The sequence below is a fragment of the Mustela erminea genome, chromosome 7 (assembly GCF_009829155.1).
Source record: "Mustela erminea isolate mMusErm1 chromosome 7, mMusErm1.Pri, whole genome shotgun sequence".
Lineage (NCBI taxonomy): Eukaryota > Metazoa > Chordata > Mammalia > Carnivora > Mustelidae > Mustela > Mustela erminea.
In genome coordinates, this window is record NC_045620.1 from 115656992 (window position 1) to 115672985 (window position 15994).

At 48.9% G+C, this 15994-nt stretch overlaps 3 protein-coding genes across 6 annotated transcripts in view; 2 read left to right on the forward strand and 1 right to left on the reverse strand.

Annotated features, from left to right (window-relative positions):
* EIF2AK2 (eukaryotic translation initiation factor 2 alpha kinase 2) overlaps positions 1 to 6439 on the reverse strand; it is a 31395-nt gene extending 24956 nt beyond the window's left edge. For 2 of the 3 annotated variants that reach the window (XM_032353025.1, XM_032353023.1), the window contains exons 1-3: positions 6351 to 6439; positions 1142 to 1273; positions 644 to 764 (exon numbers count right to left, since the gene is read on the reverse strand). In XM_032353025.1, coding sequence (XP_032208916.1) covers positions 644 to 764; positions 1142 to 1260 — 240 coding nt within the window. In that variant the 5' untranslated portion in view covers positions 1261 to 1273; positions 6351 to 6439. Of the gene's footprint in view, positions 1 to 643; positions 765 to 1141; positions 1274 to 3977; positions 4116 to 6350 lie in introns of all 3 variants that reach the window. The other variant, XM_032353024.1, reaches the window with a different exon arrangement.
* On the forward strand, positions 3182 to 7025 carry LOC116596407 (WW domain-binding protein 11-like). The gene is made up of 3 exons (XM_032353707.1): positions 3182 to 3271; positions 5985 to 6806; positions 6920 to 7025. Exons 1-2 carry the CDS (start codon positions 3182 to 3184, stop codon positions 6756 to 6758), a joined length of 864 nt encoding a protein of 287 aa, XP_032209598.1. The 3' UTR covers positions 6759 to 6806; positions 6920 to 7025.
* A 3450-nt stretch (positions 7026 to 10475) lies between these two features.
* On the forward strand, positions 10476 to 12192 carry LOC116596045. Of its 2 annotated transcripts, none has more exons than XM_032353037.1 (3): positions 10476 to 10898; positions 11072 to 11216; positions 11290 to 12192. In XM_032353037.1, the coding sequence occupies exons 1-3, from the start codon at positions 10803 to 10805 to the stop codon at positions 11574 to 11576; spliced, it is 528 nt and encodes a 175-aa protein (XP_032208928.1). In that variant the 5' UTR covers positions 10476 to 10802; the 3' UTR covers positions 11577 to 12192. The 2 variants fall into 2 exon arrangements, with proteins under 2 accessions (XP_032208928.1, XP_032208927.1); XM_032353036.1 differs by having other exon boundaries at positions 11297 to 12192.
* Positions 12193 to 15994: the final 3802 nt, after the last annotated feature.

A 15994-nucleotide genomic window follows, 5' to 3' on the forward strand; every position in this document is an offset into this window, starting at 1 on the left:
CTGTTATCCTGTGGTTTGAAACGATGCTGTGGACAGCAAGATATTTTTTTCTTCATTTTTACATTTTAAATAACTTCCTTTATCTGCCTCAATGCTTATAGGATTTTTTCATCATCCCTAGAGTTCAGGACTTTCCCAATGATTGACATTCTTGGCAGATCTGTATTTTTGTGTATCTGTTGAGTTATTTTTATCTGCATCGAGGTTTTCCTTTATTTCAGAAACACTTTACACTGGAATTTCTTCAGATAGCTTTCTCTGTACTCTTTACTCTGGTCTCAGCCTCTGGGAAACCCATTCCACGAATGTTGGATCTCCATGACCTGTCCTGCTCATCTGTCACCCTCCCCACTGTCCTTCCATTCCCCAGTGGTTGGCGGGGGGGGGCTCCTGCCAGCTCATTTCTCGCTTTTGCCTTTCCCACTCACTCAACTTCAGAGACAGTGGCTACTGCTGGCACTCTAAATAGATATTGGCAGGCTTTGCCCACTACTTCCTAGATGAACCTCTCACTCAGGGCTCTACAGAAATGGAGATGGGGGAAAAAGAACTGAACTTCTGAATGGAAGAGAACCTGTGAATGGCTTTACTCTGTCTGTGGGTGTTTTCTCCCCGAGTAAAGTTTAAAAGGGCATTTACTCACCTTGCTTTCTTCGTTAAGTTTTTCAATAGCTAATTTGGCTGCAGCATTTTTGGCCTCCTTCTTTGATTTACCTTCAGCTTCTGAATATTTTCTCTCATTTATGATAACTTGAAATGTAAACCTGATTACAAAGACAATATTCACAAAATGTTATTAAATTCATGCATTGTCTAAGGACAAGTGTTCCAATCACACTGCCTCCTGTGACCTTGAAGATTTTAACCGGTTCAAAATAGAATTTAAGCAGTGACACACAAACAGCAGAATAGCACATCATCTTTGCTATAGAGCTAAATTATTGACTCCAAAATTGTGTCAGAGTTGCCATTCTTACAGTTCATATTTTATAGAGATATACCTTTTTAAAAAGCAATTTGGGGTGCCTGGCTGGCTCACTCAGTAGAGCATGAATTCTGGATCTCGGAGTTTAAGAGCCAGCCCCACATTGGGTGGAGATAATACTATTAAAAAATCTTTAAAAAAAAAATAGCAACTTACTTTAAGTTATGTGCAGGTCCTTTCTTAGACAGTTCATAATACTTAAGTACCAAGTTGTGCTTCTGACAGTATGTATTAAGTTCTTCTATAGAAAAACTTGGTGGACGCACATTGGCCATTTCTTCTAGTAACCTAGAACAGAAGAGATGTTTGAAAAAAGTGACACAGAACATATTTTACCTGATTTTCCCAATCCAATGTAGGAGACAAAACAGGATAAGAAGAATCTTCTTTCTAAGGCTCATCTCAGCCCCACATAAATCCAGAGAAGACTTTCTTACAAAATCCTTTTCCTTCATGATTTGCACACCAATTGAATTTCTCCAAAACTTTCTACTTTTAAAACTCAACTGGCCAAAAAAGGAAATTGGTCTTTCTCTTCTACTCTGCTCTCTGTTTCCAGTGAGGGTCAGACACGGGTTTGTTCACCTGCTTGAGCTACATGGGTAGAATCAGGATTCTTCATGCTGAGAAGAAAAAGGTCAGGAGTACATATGTAAGGTGAAGTTTAGGAGATCATTAATGATTTCTCTATACAGAAACAGATTCCCCTATGAAATCCCAAAAATCTTCCCTTTAAAATTTGCATTAGTCAATTGTAGGTAAATTTACCTGGGTAAATTATGACCCTAGTTTATGGGTCTCATTAGACCAAGAGGGTAGCAATGATTTAAGTCATAATGAAAATCTAAAAAAATATAGAATCTAAATATAGGAGCCAAAACTATGAAACTCTAAGAAGAAAACATAAGGGCAAATCTTCAGAATCTTGGATTTGGCAGTGGAATCTTTGCAATGACAGCAACAGCACAAGCAGCAAAATAAAACAGAGAGATTGGGCTTTATTGAAAGTAAAAACAGGGGTGCCTGAGTGGCTCAAGTGGTTAAGCGTCTGCCTTCAGATCAGGTCATGATCCCAGGGTCCTGGATCTCTCTGTTCTCTCTTAAATAAATAAATAAATAAATAAATAAATAAATAAAATCTTAAAAATAAATAAAAACACTTGTGTCACATAGGACACTATGAGAAAAATGAAAATCTAAAGAAAGAGATATCTTAGTTCATATATCTGATAAGAGTCCAGTATCCAGAATATATAAAGAACTTTTACAATTCAACAATAAAAAGACTATCCAAGTAAAAATCTGGCAAAGGACCTGAACAGACTATTTCTTCTAAATAGTCTAGTGCCCCAGGGCCCTGTTTTAGATCTCCTCTCTGCTCTATTAACACAAACTCCCTCTAGACTTAAGGCTTTAAATTCCACCTACACAACGATAGTTATCAAAAGAACACCTCTAACTCTGACTACTTCTTAACTCTAACTGCTTCTGTCCAGGAGGCTGCCTCCTTGAAACGCTCTTGACTATACCCCATGCACTGCCTTCCTCTGGTCAATTCCTATTTCCTATAGGTTTCAGCTCAGATGTCACTTCCCAGACACCCTGGAAGAGGTCGTGGTCCCGTGCTCCACAACAGCTCTTGTCCCCTTACCTGCAATTGCTTATATAACTGACTGTCTTCCAAAAGAGACCATGACCTATAACAGCGATGGGGCCAGGCTGTTAGAATAGGGGCTCCATAATCAATGAATGAATATCTACAGACCTTCCCCACCTGCATGACTTGTCACATACTTGTCTCTTTGCTTTTGAATGCAGTATCTGCACCCTCAGTCCACGAGGCAACTCCCACTCATCTGTGAGGCTCCCACATTTTCTTTGATGTTGGGGGGACAGCCAGTCCTCCTCCAAGGGCCCACCACTCCACCTTGCCCAGCTCCCATAACAGCCCAGTCAGTGAGCAATTTGGGAAGCAGTTCTATGTCTTACTCCTTTTGTATCACCAATACCTAGTGGCAAGCAGGAAATGCTGAACACTTGGATGGTGCATAGGAAAATGAAAGAACGACTCATTAAAATTAAATATTCTACTCGAAACCCCCTCGTCTTCTCCCTTTTCTTCATCTGCTGCTTTCCGTGCATTCTTTCTTCATTTGTTCAATGGATGGCTAGCAAGTGCCAGGCGTTATTGTGACAATGAGTATCCATCCGGATGTGGACAAGACAAATTCACACCTGACCTGCATTCCACTGAGGAAGACAGAAAATGACCATGCACAGAAACTGGTAACAGGTTGGACATATGATGACCCGATGGCCAGAAGTGTTATAATGAAATTAAATAGGGGTGTGGCATAGGAGGGTGAGTTGGTAGGCAGGGACAGATAAGGGGGAGGCGGTTTTAAACATAGTGTTCACAAAAGACCTTTCTTGGGAGGCAATTTTAAATGAAGAATGAATGATGAGAAAGTCCATTATATCAAGATATGGGGGAAGTGTAACTCAGGAACCAGCATGGCCTTGGAGGGGATAACAAAAAGAAGGGGACTGCTGCCCAGTGAATGAAGGGGAAAGAGTAGGAAATGTGTCAGAGAGGTCAGTGCCATGCACACAGACCTTGTAGGTCATGGTCAGAACCAATGGATGGTATTCTGATTGCAATACCTGGACATTGCATTGGACTGGACATTTTCTAAATAGAGGGGGGATGTGAGTGGATTTATGTTTTAGGTGATGACTCTGACACTATGGGAAAAGTAGAGTCTGGGGGCAGGGACAGGTGTGGGTAGTGGAGCAGAGCACAGGCAGAAGCAAGGAGCCCCAGCAGAGGCTGCTGCCATTGTTTGGGTGAGCGATGATGGTGGCTGGAAGCACGTGCTGGGAGTATCTAGAGTCTGCGCAAAGGCAAAGCTGTCACGTGACTGCTCAGTGTCATGGAGATAGTCAGACTAGAGGTCACACTGCTCTGGGCTAGACTCTCTCTGAACCTTACCTTTGTGACCTGAAGACAGGAACAAAAACAGCAGATTCAGAGGTTGTTGTGGGGGAGAAATCAGACAAAAAACATCCAGCAGAGTCCTCCCCTCAACAAATGGTGCTCCTGGTCTGCAATTCTGAAATCCACAAAGCTCTAAAAACGGAGATGCATTTTTTTTTCTTTCATTTTGTTTTTGATAAGTTTGTAGCCCCCTGTCTAGACCTGAGTGGACATGAGCTATTTATAGTTTTCATGATACTTTGTTACTCACGTATACATTTCACTACATAAATGGTTTTATTCTAGAGGGCTGCCCCCCAATTCTCCTGAGACAGGATTTACGCTGGCTTACCTCGCTAAAATCCAAAACTCTCTGAATACCAGAACATGCCTGGCCCAAGGGTCATTGATAAGGATCTTTAGCTGTACCATTATTTTTAGGAACCAGTGTCATTTACTTTGGTCACACCATGAGACCATACATGAGGCGGGGAGGGGACCACAGATATCAGAAGAGCAGTCATGGAAGAACCCTTAGCAACTATATCCTGAAGTTCTATCATCCACTCTAAGCCCCCAGCACTTTTAATGTTAAGTAACTACCCATCATCAGAAGGACAAGCCAGTTCAAATTTAAGTAAAATATATGTGCAAACTAAGAAAGTGCTGAATTAACATGTTTGAAAAAATACTTCCAAGTCTGGAAAAAAAAAATCAGGCTTCTTTTCAACTACTGTCAATAAATCTTGTTTTGATTCTCTGTTCTCATTTTCCTAAAGGAAATCTCCAGCAAAAATCACCTTCTTCATCTTACTTTGTGGCCTCTGTCCCTTCTGGCCAACTACCAGCTCCCTGAGGACCCCGCCCCTTCCAGGTCTTGCACAAAGCTTGGCCTACAACATTCATACAACTAGGATCTTGATTGTTCAATGAATGAACTATAGGTCCAGGGTTATGGATCTTCAGGTTCAACTAAGCAAAGTGAAGAAGAGCATAATCTGCCCCAAATTCTAAGCTCTTGACAGCAGAGTTTTACCTTTTAGCTCTCCTTTGGGAGCTGTTTCGAGTACTAAAGAAATCAATTCAACAGGAAGTTTCACTATTCTCTAATTCAAAAGAGAATTTAGAAATTGCCATTCATTAAACAGATATTTAATGAGAACCTATTACTACTAGGGGTTGGCGTGGTACCGGTGCACAAAACCCTGCTCTTGTAAACTTACTAGAGGAGGAATACAGACAAATTCATAAAACAATGGCACTGGCTGATAACTACTGTGCTGGAAACTGAAGCAGAGAAAGGGTGAACAGGCAGGGAAAGGCGGGGTTTCTTTTACACAGCTGGTTGTTCAGAGAAGGCTGGTCTGATTTGATGTCACTGCCAGAAGTACAGGGTAAAGCAAAAGAATGACCCATGCAGGCATCTGGGGGAAGAAAGAGCTTTCCAGGAAGGGGAAACAGGCGTTCAAAGGCCCAGAGGCAGGCATGTACTTTCCTGTATCCCAAAACACAACGAGGCCTGTCTGGTCACAGTGGAGAGAGCAAGGAGCCTGGTCTGCGCCATGTACTGATTTTTTTTTTTTTTTAAGATTAATTTATTTATTTGAGAGAGAGCACACGCATGAGCTAGGGGGAGGGGCAGAGGGAGAGAATCTCAAGCAGGCTCCTGGCCCTACTTGGTGGGAGGCACGGAGGCTCCAGATGACTGGGGTCTGGGCTCCATCTCAGGACTCCCAGATCATGACCTGAGCAGAAACCAAGAATCCGTGGCTTAACAGAGCCACCCTGGCACCCTCACTGACCGAATTCTGATGGGATGGTGAGCTATTGGGGTGATCCGAGCAGAGGGTCCTGTTCTGATTTAAAGGATCCCCTCTGCTGCAGCGCTGAGAAAAGATATGGGGGACAGGGTGGTACAGGTTGGGGCGGGGCTAAGGGGTGGGATGGGGTGCGCTAAGGCAGGGCAATTGGGAAACAACAGCAACTGTGTAGGCAGGAGATTTTTAGCCAGGGCCTATTTAGTCAATCTATGGGAAATCCAGGCCTCTGTATTTCCCTTCTGTCACAGTTCCCAACTTATGTTTTCCGCGAGATCCCCCGCCACTCCAGCCGGGGAAATTCGTTACTTGCTCTTATAGAAATTCCTCGCGGGCGGGGGGGAAATGGCTTTCAGACCCCACTGCGCTGCGCGATCGTCTCCCGGGCTCTGGCAAGGGCCCCGCACCTCGGCTGCGGGCCTCGGACAGCGCTCCCGCGCGGCCGGGCCACGGGTCGGGGGCCTCTCACCCGCGTCCACGTCCCCGGCCGGGACTCGCCCTTGGCCGCGCCCGCGCTGTCTCCTCTCCCCGAAGCCCCCCGCGCTCCCCGCACGCCCAGATCCCTACTCACCCGCACCGCCGCCGCCGAGCTCCTGCGGGGTCCGGACCGCTCACTCTCGCTTTCGTTTTCCCCGCGGGCTCCGCCTTCCGCCGCGGCCGCCCGGCCCCCTCCCGCTCCTGGATCGCGCGAAACTGGAACCGCGCGAAACTGGAACCGCGCTCGGAGTTCGCGCCGGACGCGCTGGCACCCACGTGTCGTCCGGGGGCCACCAGGCGCGCAAGGACCTTCCTACCCTCCGACCCGGGCTCCCGCGTCTGTTTCTGCCCCGCCCCCGTGTGCGAGATCCGTCAGCGGGAAGAAACCGGACACACCCAGGGCCCCCAGCGCCCGCGGTCGGCCAAGGTGGATATTATCCGTTCCGTTTCACGATCAAAGAAACTGAGTAAATTAACTCGCCCACAGTCCTGCTGCTCGTAAGTGTCAAAGCCAGGATTCAACTCAAGGTCACGCCTGTAAAACACCAAAGTATGTCCCCTTTTCACCCTGCTACCTCCTCACTTTTACAAGGCTGCGGGGCGAAGAGCCCTGGGGACATAGCCCTCCTTAGGTCAGTGTCCAGCCATCCATCCATTCAACAGGTACTTGCCAGCGCCATTCTAAGCACCAGCCACCTGCTCCCTGTGGGACCGCGTGGAGTTTGCCTACCAAAGCCCCACTAAGTAGTCCTCGATTTGTAAGAAACAGACACGGACGAGAAAACTGAGGCCTGAGGCACAGAGCCGTTAACACAGTCAGGAAGCAGGAGAACTAGGATTAGAACCAGAAATCTGTACCCTCAGCGTCTTAGCTAGAGTGAGGGAGTGCAGTGGTGCCGAGATAGACCTCGGATATTTGTTCAGTATTTGGCTTCGGTTCTAGGAGTCCCTCTCCACTTCTCGCGGACATCCGCCGGAATTTCAGGCTATCAATGGCTAAACACTATATTTTCTTTCTTTCTTTTCTTTTCTTTTTTTTTTTTAATGATTTTATTTATTTATTTGACAGACAGAGATCACAAGCAGGCGGAAACGCAGGCAGAGAGAGAGGAAGGGAAGCAGCCTCCCAGCCGAGCAGGGAGCCCGATGCCATGCGGGGCTCCATCCTGGGACCCTGGAATCACGGCCTGAGACTAAGGCAGAGGCTTTAACCCACGAAGCCACCCAGGCGCCCCAACACTCTATTTTCTTTATAGCTCATGTCCTGGGCATGATTTAAATTTCGCAAATGTGAAGTACTGGTGGAAGTTTTGTAAGGATGATAGGAGGTAGAGCCATCTTTCTGGGGAATTTCCAGATGACAAAAACTCCAGCAATGCAGGAATCTGCAAGAGACCATTTGCCGGTTTTGTGGGTATGTGGTGGCTGTGGCAGCAGCAATGGCAGTATCAGCGACAAGTTGCCATTTAAAGAAAGGAAAAGACAAGTTCTGTCAACCCACATCACTGAGCTCGTGGAAGGTTCCCTGTGACCAGGTGACTGAGAAACGAAAAGCTGCACGTAGCACAGTACACTGGCACTCATCAAAAGTGGACTGATGTACTACACCAGCCCCTCTGCGAGGTGGCCCTAAAGTATAGTGGAAGAAAGGAAATCCTCCCCATGGACAAAACCTTGAGTAGTAGTTGTCATGTGGAAAGAGAGGAAGCTAGTGGCTTGGATAAAACCAAGTTAGCTGGATAGTCAGAGATTTGGAAGGAACAACATCAGAGGATTGGTGATAAGGTGACCTGAGGAAAATGATGTGGGTAGACCAGTTGGACACAGAATAGAAGCATATTGTGAATGTTCATGGAAGGCATCCACTTCTGAGGAAGTTTTTGAGAAGCAGTGGGCAGGAAGACTTCTGTAGACATTGGTCAGTCTTTTCCCCAGCCTCACCGGTGCTTCTTCAAGGAATGAGGAGACTGTGGCAGTAGGAACATATGATGTACATGAGTTTATCAACATGAAATTCTCATCAAGGCTGATCTGACTGATCAGAGTCAGATGTTGGGCTGAGCACCCAACATTCTCACATCAGGGACCAACTCTGGGCCCCTGTGGAGAAGACCAGACACCAAGGGAGACCGACCAGCCACTTTGTGGCAGACAGGTAATGCCAGGACCCTTCCATCAGGGAGTGCGCAGGGATTTGCCCTCTGGGGGGTAAACATTTAAATGCAAATACAGATTTGCCTTTCCTTCCAGCAGTGCTTTTGCCAGCATCAACATTGGTGGACATTCTTAATACCTTGCTCACCATCATGGTATCCCTCACTAAGATACCCATTTTACAGAGGAAAAAGTGACTGCCATGCGAGTCAATGACTTTATTATGAACCTCATTACCCCAAGCAACTGGCCATATTGGACAGTAGCGTAGAGTAATGAAGACTCAGCTACAGCCCCAAGTAGGAGACAGCACTTACCAAGCTGGGTGTGCTGCCCTTCATGGGTAGTGTATGTTCTAAACCAAATTGCTACTTTTTTCATGGCTGGGACACATGAACTCCGGAAACAGTAAAAGTGAGAAGGTTGTGTCCCACAATTAAACCTAGTTCGGGACTCCTGGGTGGTTCAATTGGTTAGACATCTGCCTTTGGCTCAGGTCGTGATCTCAGGGTCCTGGGGTCAGCCAGCGTCAGGCTTCTTGCTCAGTAGAGAGTCTGCTTCTCCCTCTCCCTCTGCCCCTTCCCCCAGCTTGTGCACCCACATTCATGCCCCCTCTCTTTCAAATAAATAAATAAAATCTTTTAAAAAATAAAATAAAAAATAAACCTTGCTATGTACTTGCAAAATAGTGCTTCCTGTTCCTATGATATATGGCTCTGTTTCCACTAGGGGGACACACAATTCTTTGAATAGAAATTTGAAACTGCATCTGGATATTGCAAGGATCATGATGTCATCAGGCCAGCAAGGAAATAAGGGGGTTACCCAAGTGGCTGGGCAGAACGATAAGGGAGAATAGTGATGCAACCATACAACAGAATCAGGGACAAGCATATCTTTGGAGTTCCTCCAAAGTTGCTTCTAGTAATTCCTTGCTCAGTGTTACATGTTAATGGAAATCTATAGCTGTTCAACAAGGCAGGACTGTTTGGGGCTCAAGTCCTTCAGGATGTGCCACCGTGCTGGCTAGGAAGATTTCTGAGGGCAAAGAGAACAATGAATAAGGAAGTAATAAACACCAACTACGGTCTCATTTTCTGTTGCAGAATAAAGGACCATAGAAGCTATGCATTTTTCTTCCTTGCTTTGTTTTTGTGGGTATTAATGAGCTTCTTTTCATTGCTTTATCCTTTCCTTCTATATGAGATTTGCTGCCGGTGGTTAATGTTATAAGATAGTCCTTAGGTTAGAGTGTCTTAAAGTGGAATTTGTGACTAAAAGAGAAGAGGAAGGAACATCACATCGCAATGGGTGTAAAGATTAGAGGGCAGGATAAGCATGTTTTCATTTGAAGGAAGGAACGGCAGTCTTAAGTGGGAACATAGTTCTGTTGTTTGCTTGAAAGTTTATTAGCCAAAGCAGTGGGCTGCACTAGATATTGTTAATTTTTATTTAGCTTTCATTCTCACTCCCTTCTAATGTCTCCCTATCCCCTGGGTTATAATGTATGGAAGGGTAAAATCACATTTTCCAGATTTCTACGGAGTTAAGATTCTGGGCATAATTTGAGTTCTGCAGCGACTGATAAACTGTGGTACAGGACTTGGAACATGGAAGGGAGGAAAAGGCCATCATCCTTCTGTGACCGAACGAACTGACAAGGAAGCGTCTGTGCTCAGTGGTATGTACACGAGCTGGACTCCAGTTTCCCTTGTCAATTCTCCAAGGGTATGGGGCATCTGTGGTGACAGCAGTACTGGCAGCAGCGGCCGTGAATCCTGAACTCACTGATTTTAGAACAATTATCTCGCCACTCTGTCCCCTCCCGCAGGGGAAGTGGGATTCCTCCTCCCAACTTGGCTAATTCCACCCGGGGAGGGAGGGGCCCTCTTGGGTGCCCGAGACCCTCGCACCTGCGCCTCTCCCTACGCACCCCCACCCGCAGGCCCCTTGGACGGAGCCAGGATCAGAGGCAAGGGGACCCGGAAGCTGCCAATGGGAGGGTCGTGGGAGGAGCCCCGGGAGAACCGGGTCGGGGGAGTGGGGGTGAGGGGGATGACGGCGGCGAGAACCCCGGCGGGGCGGGCCGGCACGTCCCGGTTCGGCTGCGGCGGAGCGAGCGGGGCCAGCTCTGCAGAAGGCGGCGGCTAGCTAGCCGGGACGGTCACATCCCGCTGCAGGGGCCGGCGGAGCAGCCGCACTGCCTCCCGCACCTGGACTCGGGCCAGCGGCCAGGCCGCGCCGGCACCGCCCCCCGCTCAGGGACAGACTACGCAGCCCGTCCGAGCTCTGGGGTCCCCCGCAGCCCCGCGGCCCGCTCCCGCTGCGCCTCCACCTGCCCTCGGCCCGCAGCTCGGTCCCGCGCTGCCCGCCGCGCCAGGCCCGCGCCGGGATGGGGCAGGGGCAGCGCCACGGAGCCGGGCGATGGGCCGCCCTCTGGGCACCGAGCAGCCCCCCGAGGCCTGACCCACCGCGAGGACCGGCGGGGGTGGGCGTGGGCCGGGCAGAGCTGCGCACTGGGGACACCAGGGAAGGCGTGGGGAGAAGCGGGGGGATCCGGGGCTGCTGTGGGCGGTGGGGAGCCGGGGAGAGCTGCTGCCACGCGTACGTTCTGGGCAGTCCTGGACAACCCCCCCCCCCAACAATTCCTGCCACCTCCAGGAGCCCCGCCTGGATGTCAAGCGGATGCCCCAGTGCCTCACAGCGGACTCGGTGGGGACCATGGCTTCGCTGATGCCCCTCTCCCCATATTTAAGCCCTACGGTCCTCCTGCTGGTCAGTTGTGACCTGGGCTTTGTGCGAGCAGGTGAGTAAAGGGGTAGTGGGGTCGAGCAGAGCTAGTCCGTACATGGGACCTGTTAACCTATTCACTCTGGCAGCCAACAGACCAGCCTCGGTCTCCTGTGAATGTGACAGTCACTCACCTCAGAGCCAACTCGGCCACGGTGTACTGGGATGTCCCTCGTCATCGGCTACTCCATTTCCTAGCAAGTACGACTCACCCTTCTGCTCCCTCAGCCTGTGTCCTTGGAACTCTGAGCCTATCTTCCATTACCCCCACCGGGGACCAAAGCTCCCCTCCCCGTGGTGGGGGAATCAGGGAGCTGGTGTCCCCTGGCTCAAGTTGCCCTTGTCATCCTACTCCGTGGAGTGCTTGGATGTTTGAGTCCTGGGACTGGTGTGAGACCACCCTCCTGTCCCATCATCTCCCTGCAGGGACAGAATGGCCCTGGGCAGCGTGTGATCCAGGAGGTGAACACCGCCACCAGGGCCTGTGCCCTCTGGGGACTGGCTGAAGATAGCGACTACACCGTGCAAGTCCGGAGCATCATCGGCCTTCGGGGAGAGAGCCCCCCAGGGCCTCGGGTGCACTTCCGAGCTCTCAAGGGTTCTGACCGGCTACCCTCCAACAGCTCAAGCCCAGGTGAGAGGCTCAGCCATCCTCCACTCCCGAAAGCTTTGGATTCTCTGGCTTTTTACCTGCCCTTCAGCCTCTTGTTTACAGTGTAGCTTAGATGAATAAAAGGATGACTTAATTCATCATACTGCCAAGAAACGAAAGGAAAAGGTTGGCAGGGGACTGGGTATAAACAGGCTGATAATGAATCATTTGGGAGAAGGGCTTTCAAGCTTCCTTTTCCCCACCCTCTGTTCCCAGCCGCCGCAATCTGCGTGAATACTTGCCTGCAACAGTCCTGCTTTTTTAGTCTCTACCTACCTGTCCACCAACAGCTTCCTAGAGAGGGGCTCTCAGGGGCAACCCTGGCCCCAGACTCTCTCAACACCCTGGGGATGGGGATAGGGTCAGGGAGAGCCTCAGTTGGTGATCTGCCCAAGACTGTGAAGGATCCCGTGATCTTCTAGAGGGTAATGACACTCCCACAATCTCAGGCCTGGTACCCATCCTCTTTCCACTGTCAGCAGGGCCAGAAGGTAGGTCTCTTGGGGTCTGTGTCCCTGGACCTGGGGAATGGCTATCAGATGGGAAATGTCCTTCCATCCCCCAGGTCCGGGGGAGAGACACTTGTTCAACTGTATGCCACTAGGTCCCAGATGGGGCCCCCACTGCACCTGCATCAGGACTCTCAGCATTCCCAGCTGCCCCCACATCTTGCCTCTAGGTCTCAGTGGGGTTTCTTTGGGTACTCCTCCCTCCCCCAGCAACTCAAAGGAATTGTCTGGGTCTGGAGGCAGATGCTGCACTGCACTACTCCAATGTCTTCCACGGAGCCTCAGGGGCTCCCCCCTCACCTGCTAGCCCCCCCAGCTGCTGATGACCTCATCCCTTGGACATTTTTCCAATAAACGTTCTTGGACAAACTGGAGATGACTTATGGGATACTGTACAGTACGCTGAAGACACCTCCCTACTGTCTCTCCCCTGACCACAAGGGCCTCTCACACCACCACCAACTCGACAGGAGCACTAACATTGTTTTAAGGTGTTTGTTTTGATTCTGTAGCCTTGAATGGGTGGGGAGAGGACAGAAATGGGTGTAGTAAACTAGAGCCCTAGTTCCTTTTGTTTTGTTCAGTGAGAACGGGAGAAAGAAGGGGGGGGGGATATAAATTCTCCTGCATCCGTGGAAACGAAGGTTATACCACGTGAGAGGGGCCGGTAACCTTTTTAAGTTCACTGCCCACATTGACACCCAAGCTTTTACCATTGATTCCTCTGACTCCTCCATCAACCTCGAGTTAATTTCCAGAAAAGGACTGAACAGTGTTTTGGGACAAATGAAAGAGCAGCTCCACTAATGGATCCTTCAGTGCCACGTGCTCCTATCCTGTGCACTCCTGTACTTCTAGTCTTCCCCGCACTCACTTTTCCTTTTGTTTCGTCTGCCTCTGTCTCTGCTGATTCGGTCAAAGTCAATAATAACTGTAAAGTGTAAATGCGTTTATTATATTCACTCTCTGCCACTATATCCAGAGGAGGATTATGGAAATAAAACTGAGGGGTTGGAACTCCCCTGTCAAAAGACTTATACTTTGGGCTCTGGGGCTACTTCCTTCCTGTGAAAATAGAGGCTTTCCTCTACTGTTTCCTAAATTCCAAGGGTGGGGGGATGGTGCCCGTGAGAGAAATACCACTGTGGGGGAAAAGCTGCAGAACCCAGAATCTGGACATCATATGCTATACTCTTTGGAGAATTATAGGTCTTCTCAACTGCGGATCTTTACAGGGGAGGTGTATGAACGCTCCTTTTCCGCATCCCAGTCTCCCTGGCATGTTCCAAGAATTTAGACCAGTAATTCTGAAAGGGACCCCAACCCAAACAGATCAAGAAGTCATTATCCTTTCTACTTCACCAAGCTCCAACCCCAGGTATCACAAGACTTTAACTTCATCCTATCAGATAAGCCCAGTTCTCATTTGCCCTCTGCCTTGAACCACAAAAGCATCCAGATCTGGGCAGCTGTCTTTGATCCACTGCTACCCAGTTCTGCAGTAGTACCTCCCACTGGCCACTGGCCCGGAAACACTCACATCTCGGACTCTGGACACCTCATCTCTTGGGATGGAAGTGGCACGGGGTATAGAAGCATGGCATAGATATAGGGAGCTACGAGTTCAGAATATAAAGGCTGTTTCAATGCATCAGCTCTGGGTTGAATCCCAGTTACATCCTTTACTGTTCATTTGTTAAGGAACCCCTCTAATCCCGAGTCTCCTGGCATGTGAAATGGAACTAATAATGCCATCCCCTTCAAAAGCTGTCTTTGAGATTAAATGAGATAATGCATCTACAACCTTTTGCACGGTACCTGGCAGACGCATCCTGAGTATTCGGTTAGGTATCATTATTAGCCTTGTGATACCCCGTGCACATCATAGAGCCTATCTGGGTTCAATCCGGGTTGCTGCAAAACGTATGAAAGCAACCGCCCTGCCTTCCTCCAGGGTTGTAAGGATTAAAAGAAGTGTTCAGCCACACTTCACTCACAATCCAGGCGGGAGGAAGACCGCGATGCCATAGGACCTCGAGTTTGCGGAAGGCTCGTGGGCGTGGCTTGAGCTTGAGTTTGCAAGCGACGACAGGATTGGTTGAAGAGAGGATTCGAGTCCTGTCGGTCCCGCCCTAAACCTCACTGCGCCTGCGCACGTTCTCTCGGCTTCACCCCGAAGCTCTGTGGTAACTTTGCGAAGTGTGTCTCTCTGTACTCGCGTCAGCGTGAGCGTCCGCGTCAGCGTGTCAGCGGCAGTCGCTGCGGCAGCGTTACGGGTTGTCCAGGTAACCAAGGGAGTTGTCGCTGATTGGTGGCATCGGAGAGACAGGTGTTCGTCTGGCAGTTGAAGCACCTGAGGACCCTGCTGAGCCCTCAGGTGAGGAGTTGCGTGCCTCTTCCCTCCCCCGCAAGCCTTAACGTTCCCAGAGAAGTGGGGGAACTGAAATCTCACGATGGCGAGCGCCTACTGTATGCGGAATCTCTGCTCGGTCGGTAGTGTGCAGTAGCAGGACGGACCGCTAACCGCGGTAGCTTTCGTTCCGTTTCGTTTGACATCAGTTGTGTACGAGGCCCCGTGCTGGGCGCACATGGAAACAGCGAACCTAAGTCTGCGCCCGGATGAACAAGCGCTTTAGGTAAAAGCCCCCAAGACGGAGTGCGGAAAACCTCCCACGTTCGTTCTGATGGTGAAGATCTCAGATTCGGAAAAGGCTGGGCACCGGGAGAGGAACCATGCTGACGAGAGGCTGGGTTTTGGAGCCAGGAGACCAGCACTCAAGTCCTAGTGCCAGCTGCACTTTCAGTAAATGGTCCAATCCCGCTGACCTGAAGCCCTCGGCACACAGTCTCTGAGCGCCCACCCAGCGGCTTCATTTGGAAAATGGGAGTAACAATAATAGCAACCTGAGGGGTTTTCCTAATTAGGTATGTGTTCCCTTTCTTGTCCTGTCTTTGTGCCTCTATAACCTCTTATTCTTCCTTCCTCCTTCTCGCTCCGTGCTACATTCTGGATAATTCCTTAAGAAACATCCTGCAAGGGGTGCCTGGGTGGCTTGGCCCTTAAGTATCTGCCTTTGGCTCAGGTCATGATCCCGGCGTCCTGGGATCGAGCCTCAGCAGGAAGCCTGCTTCTCCCTCTCCCACTCTCCCATCCCCTTGCCTGTTTCTGTCTCTCTCTGTCAAATAAATAAATAAATACAATTTTTAAAAGATTATTAAAAAAAAAAACATCTTGCAAGTCAGGGGTTCGCTTTCACCATCGTCCCATCTGCTATTGAAATCACCCACTGAGTTTTCTTACTTCAAATATTGAATTTTTCATACGGTTTTATTTGGTTCTTTCTCTGGTCTGCCTGGTCATTTTTTCTAGTATATTTGCTGCTGAAGCGAACACAATGTGGCCATTTTTTAGAGTCTCTTGTCTCTTGCTTAATGTTTCATTCCATCTCTTAGGTCTTTAAACATTTTACAGTTCTTTCATATTCCATAACTGGTTTCTTCTGTAATTGTTATTTTTAATATTGGAAATCCTTGGAGGGCCACAAGTGCTGTAGTTCTTGTTATTGTTTACTCCTTTATGGTGGTTAACTTCTATTTTGGGACCTTTTTTTATTGGGGGGCTGACGTTACATT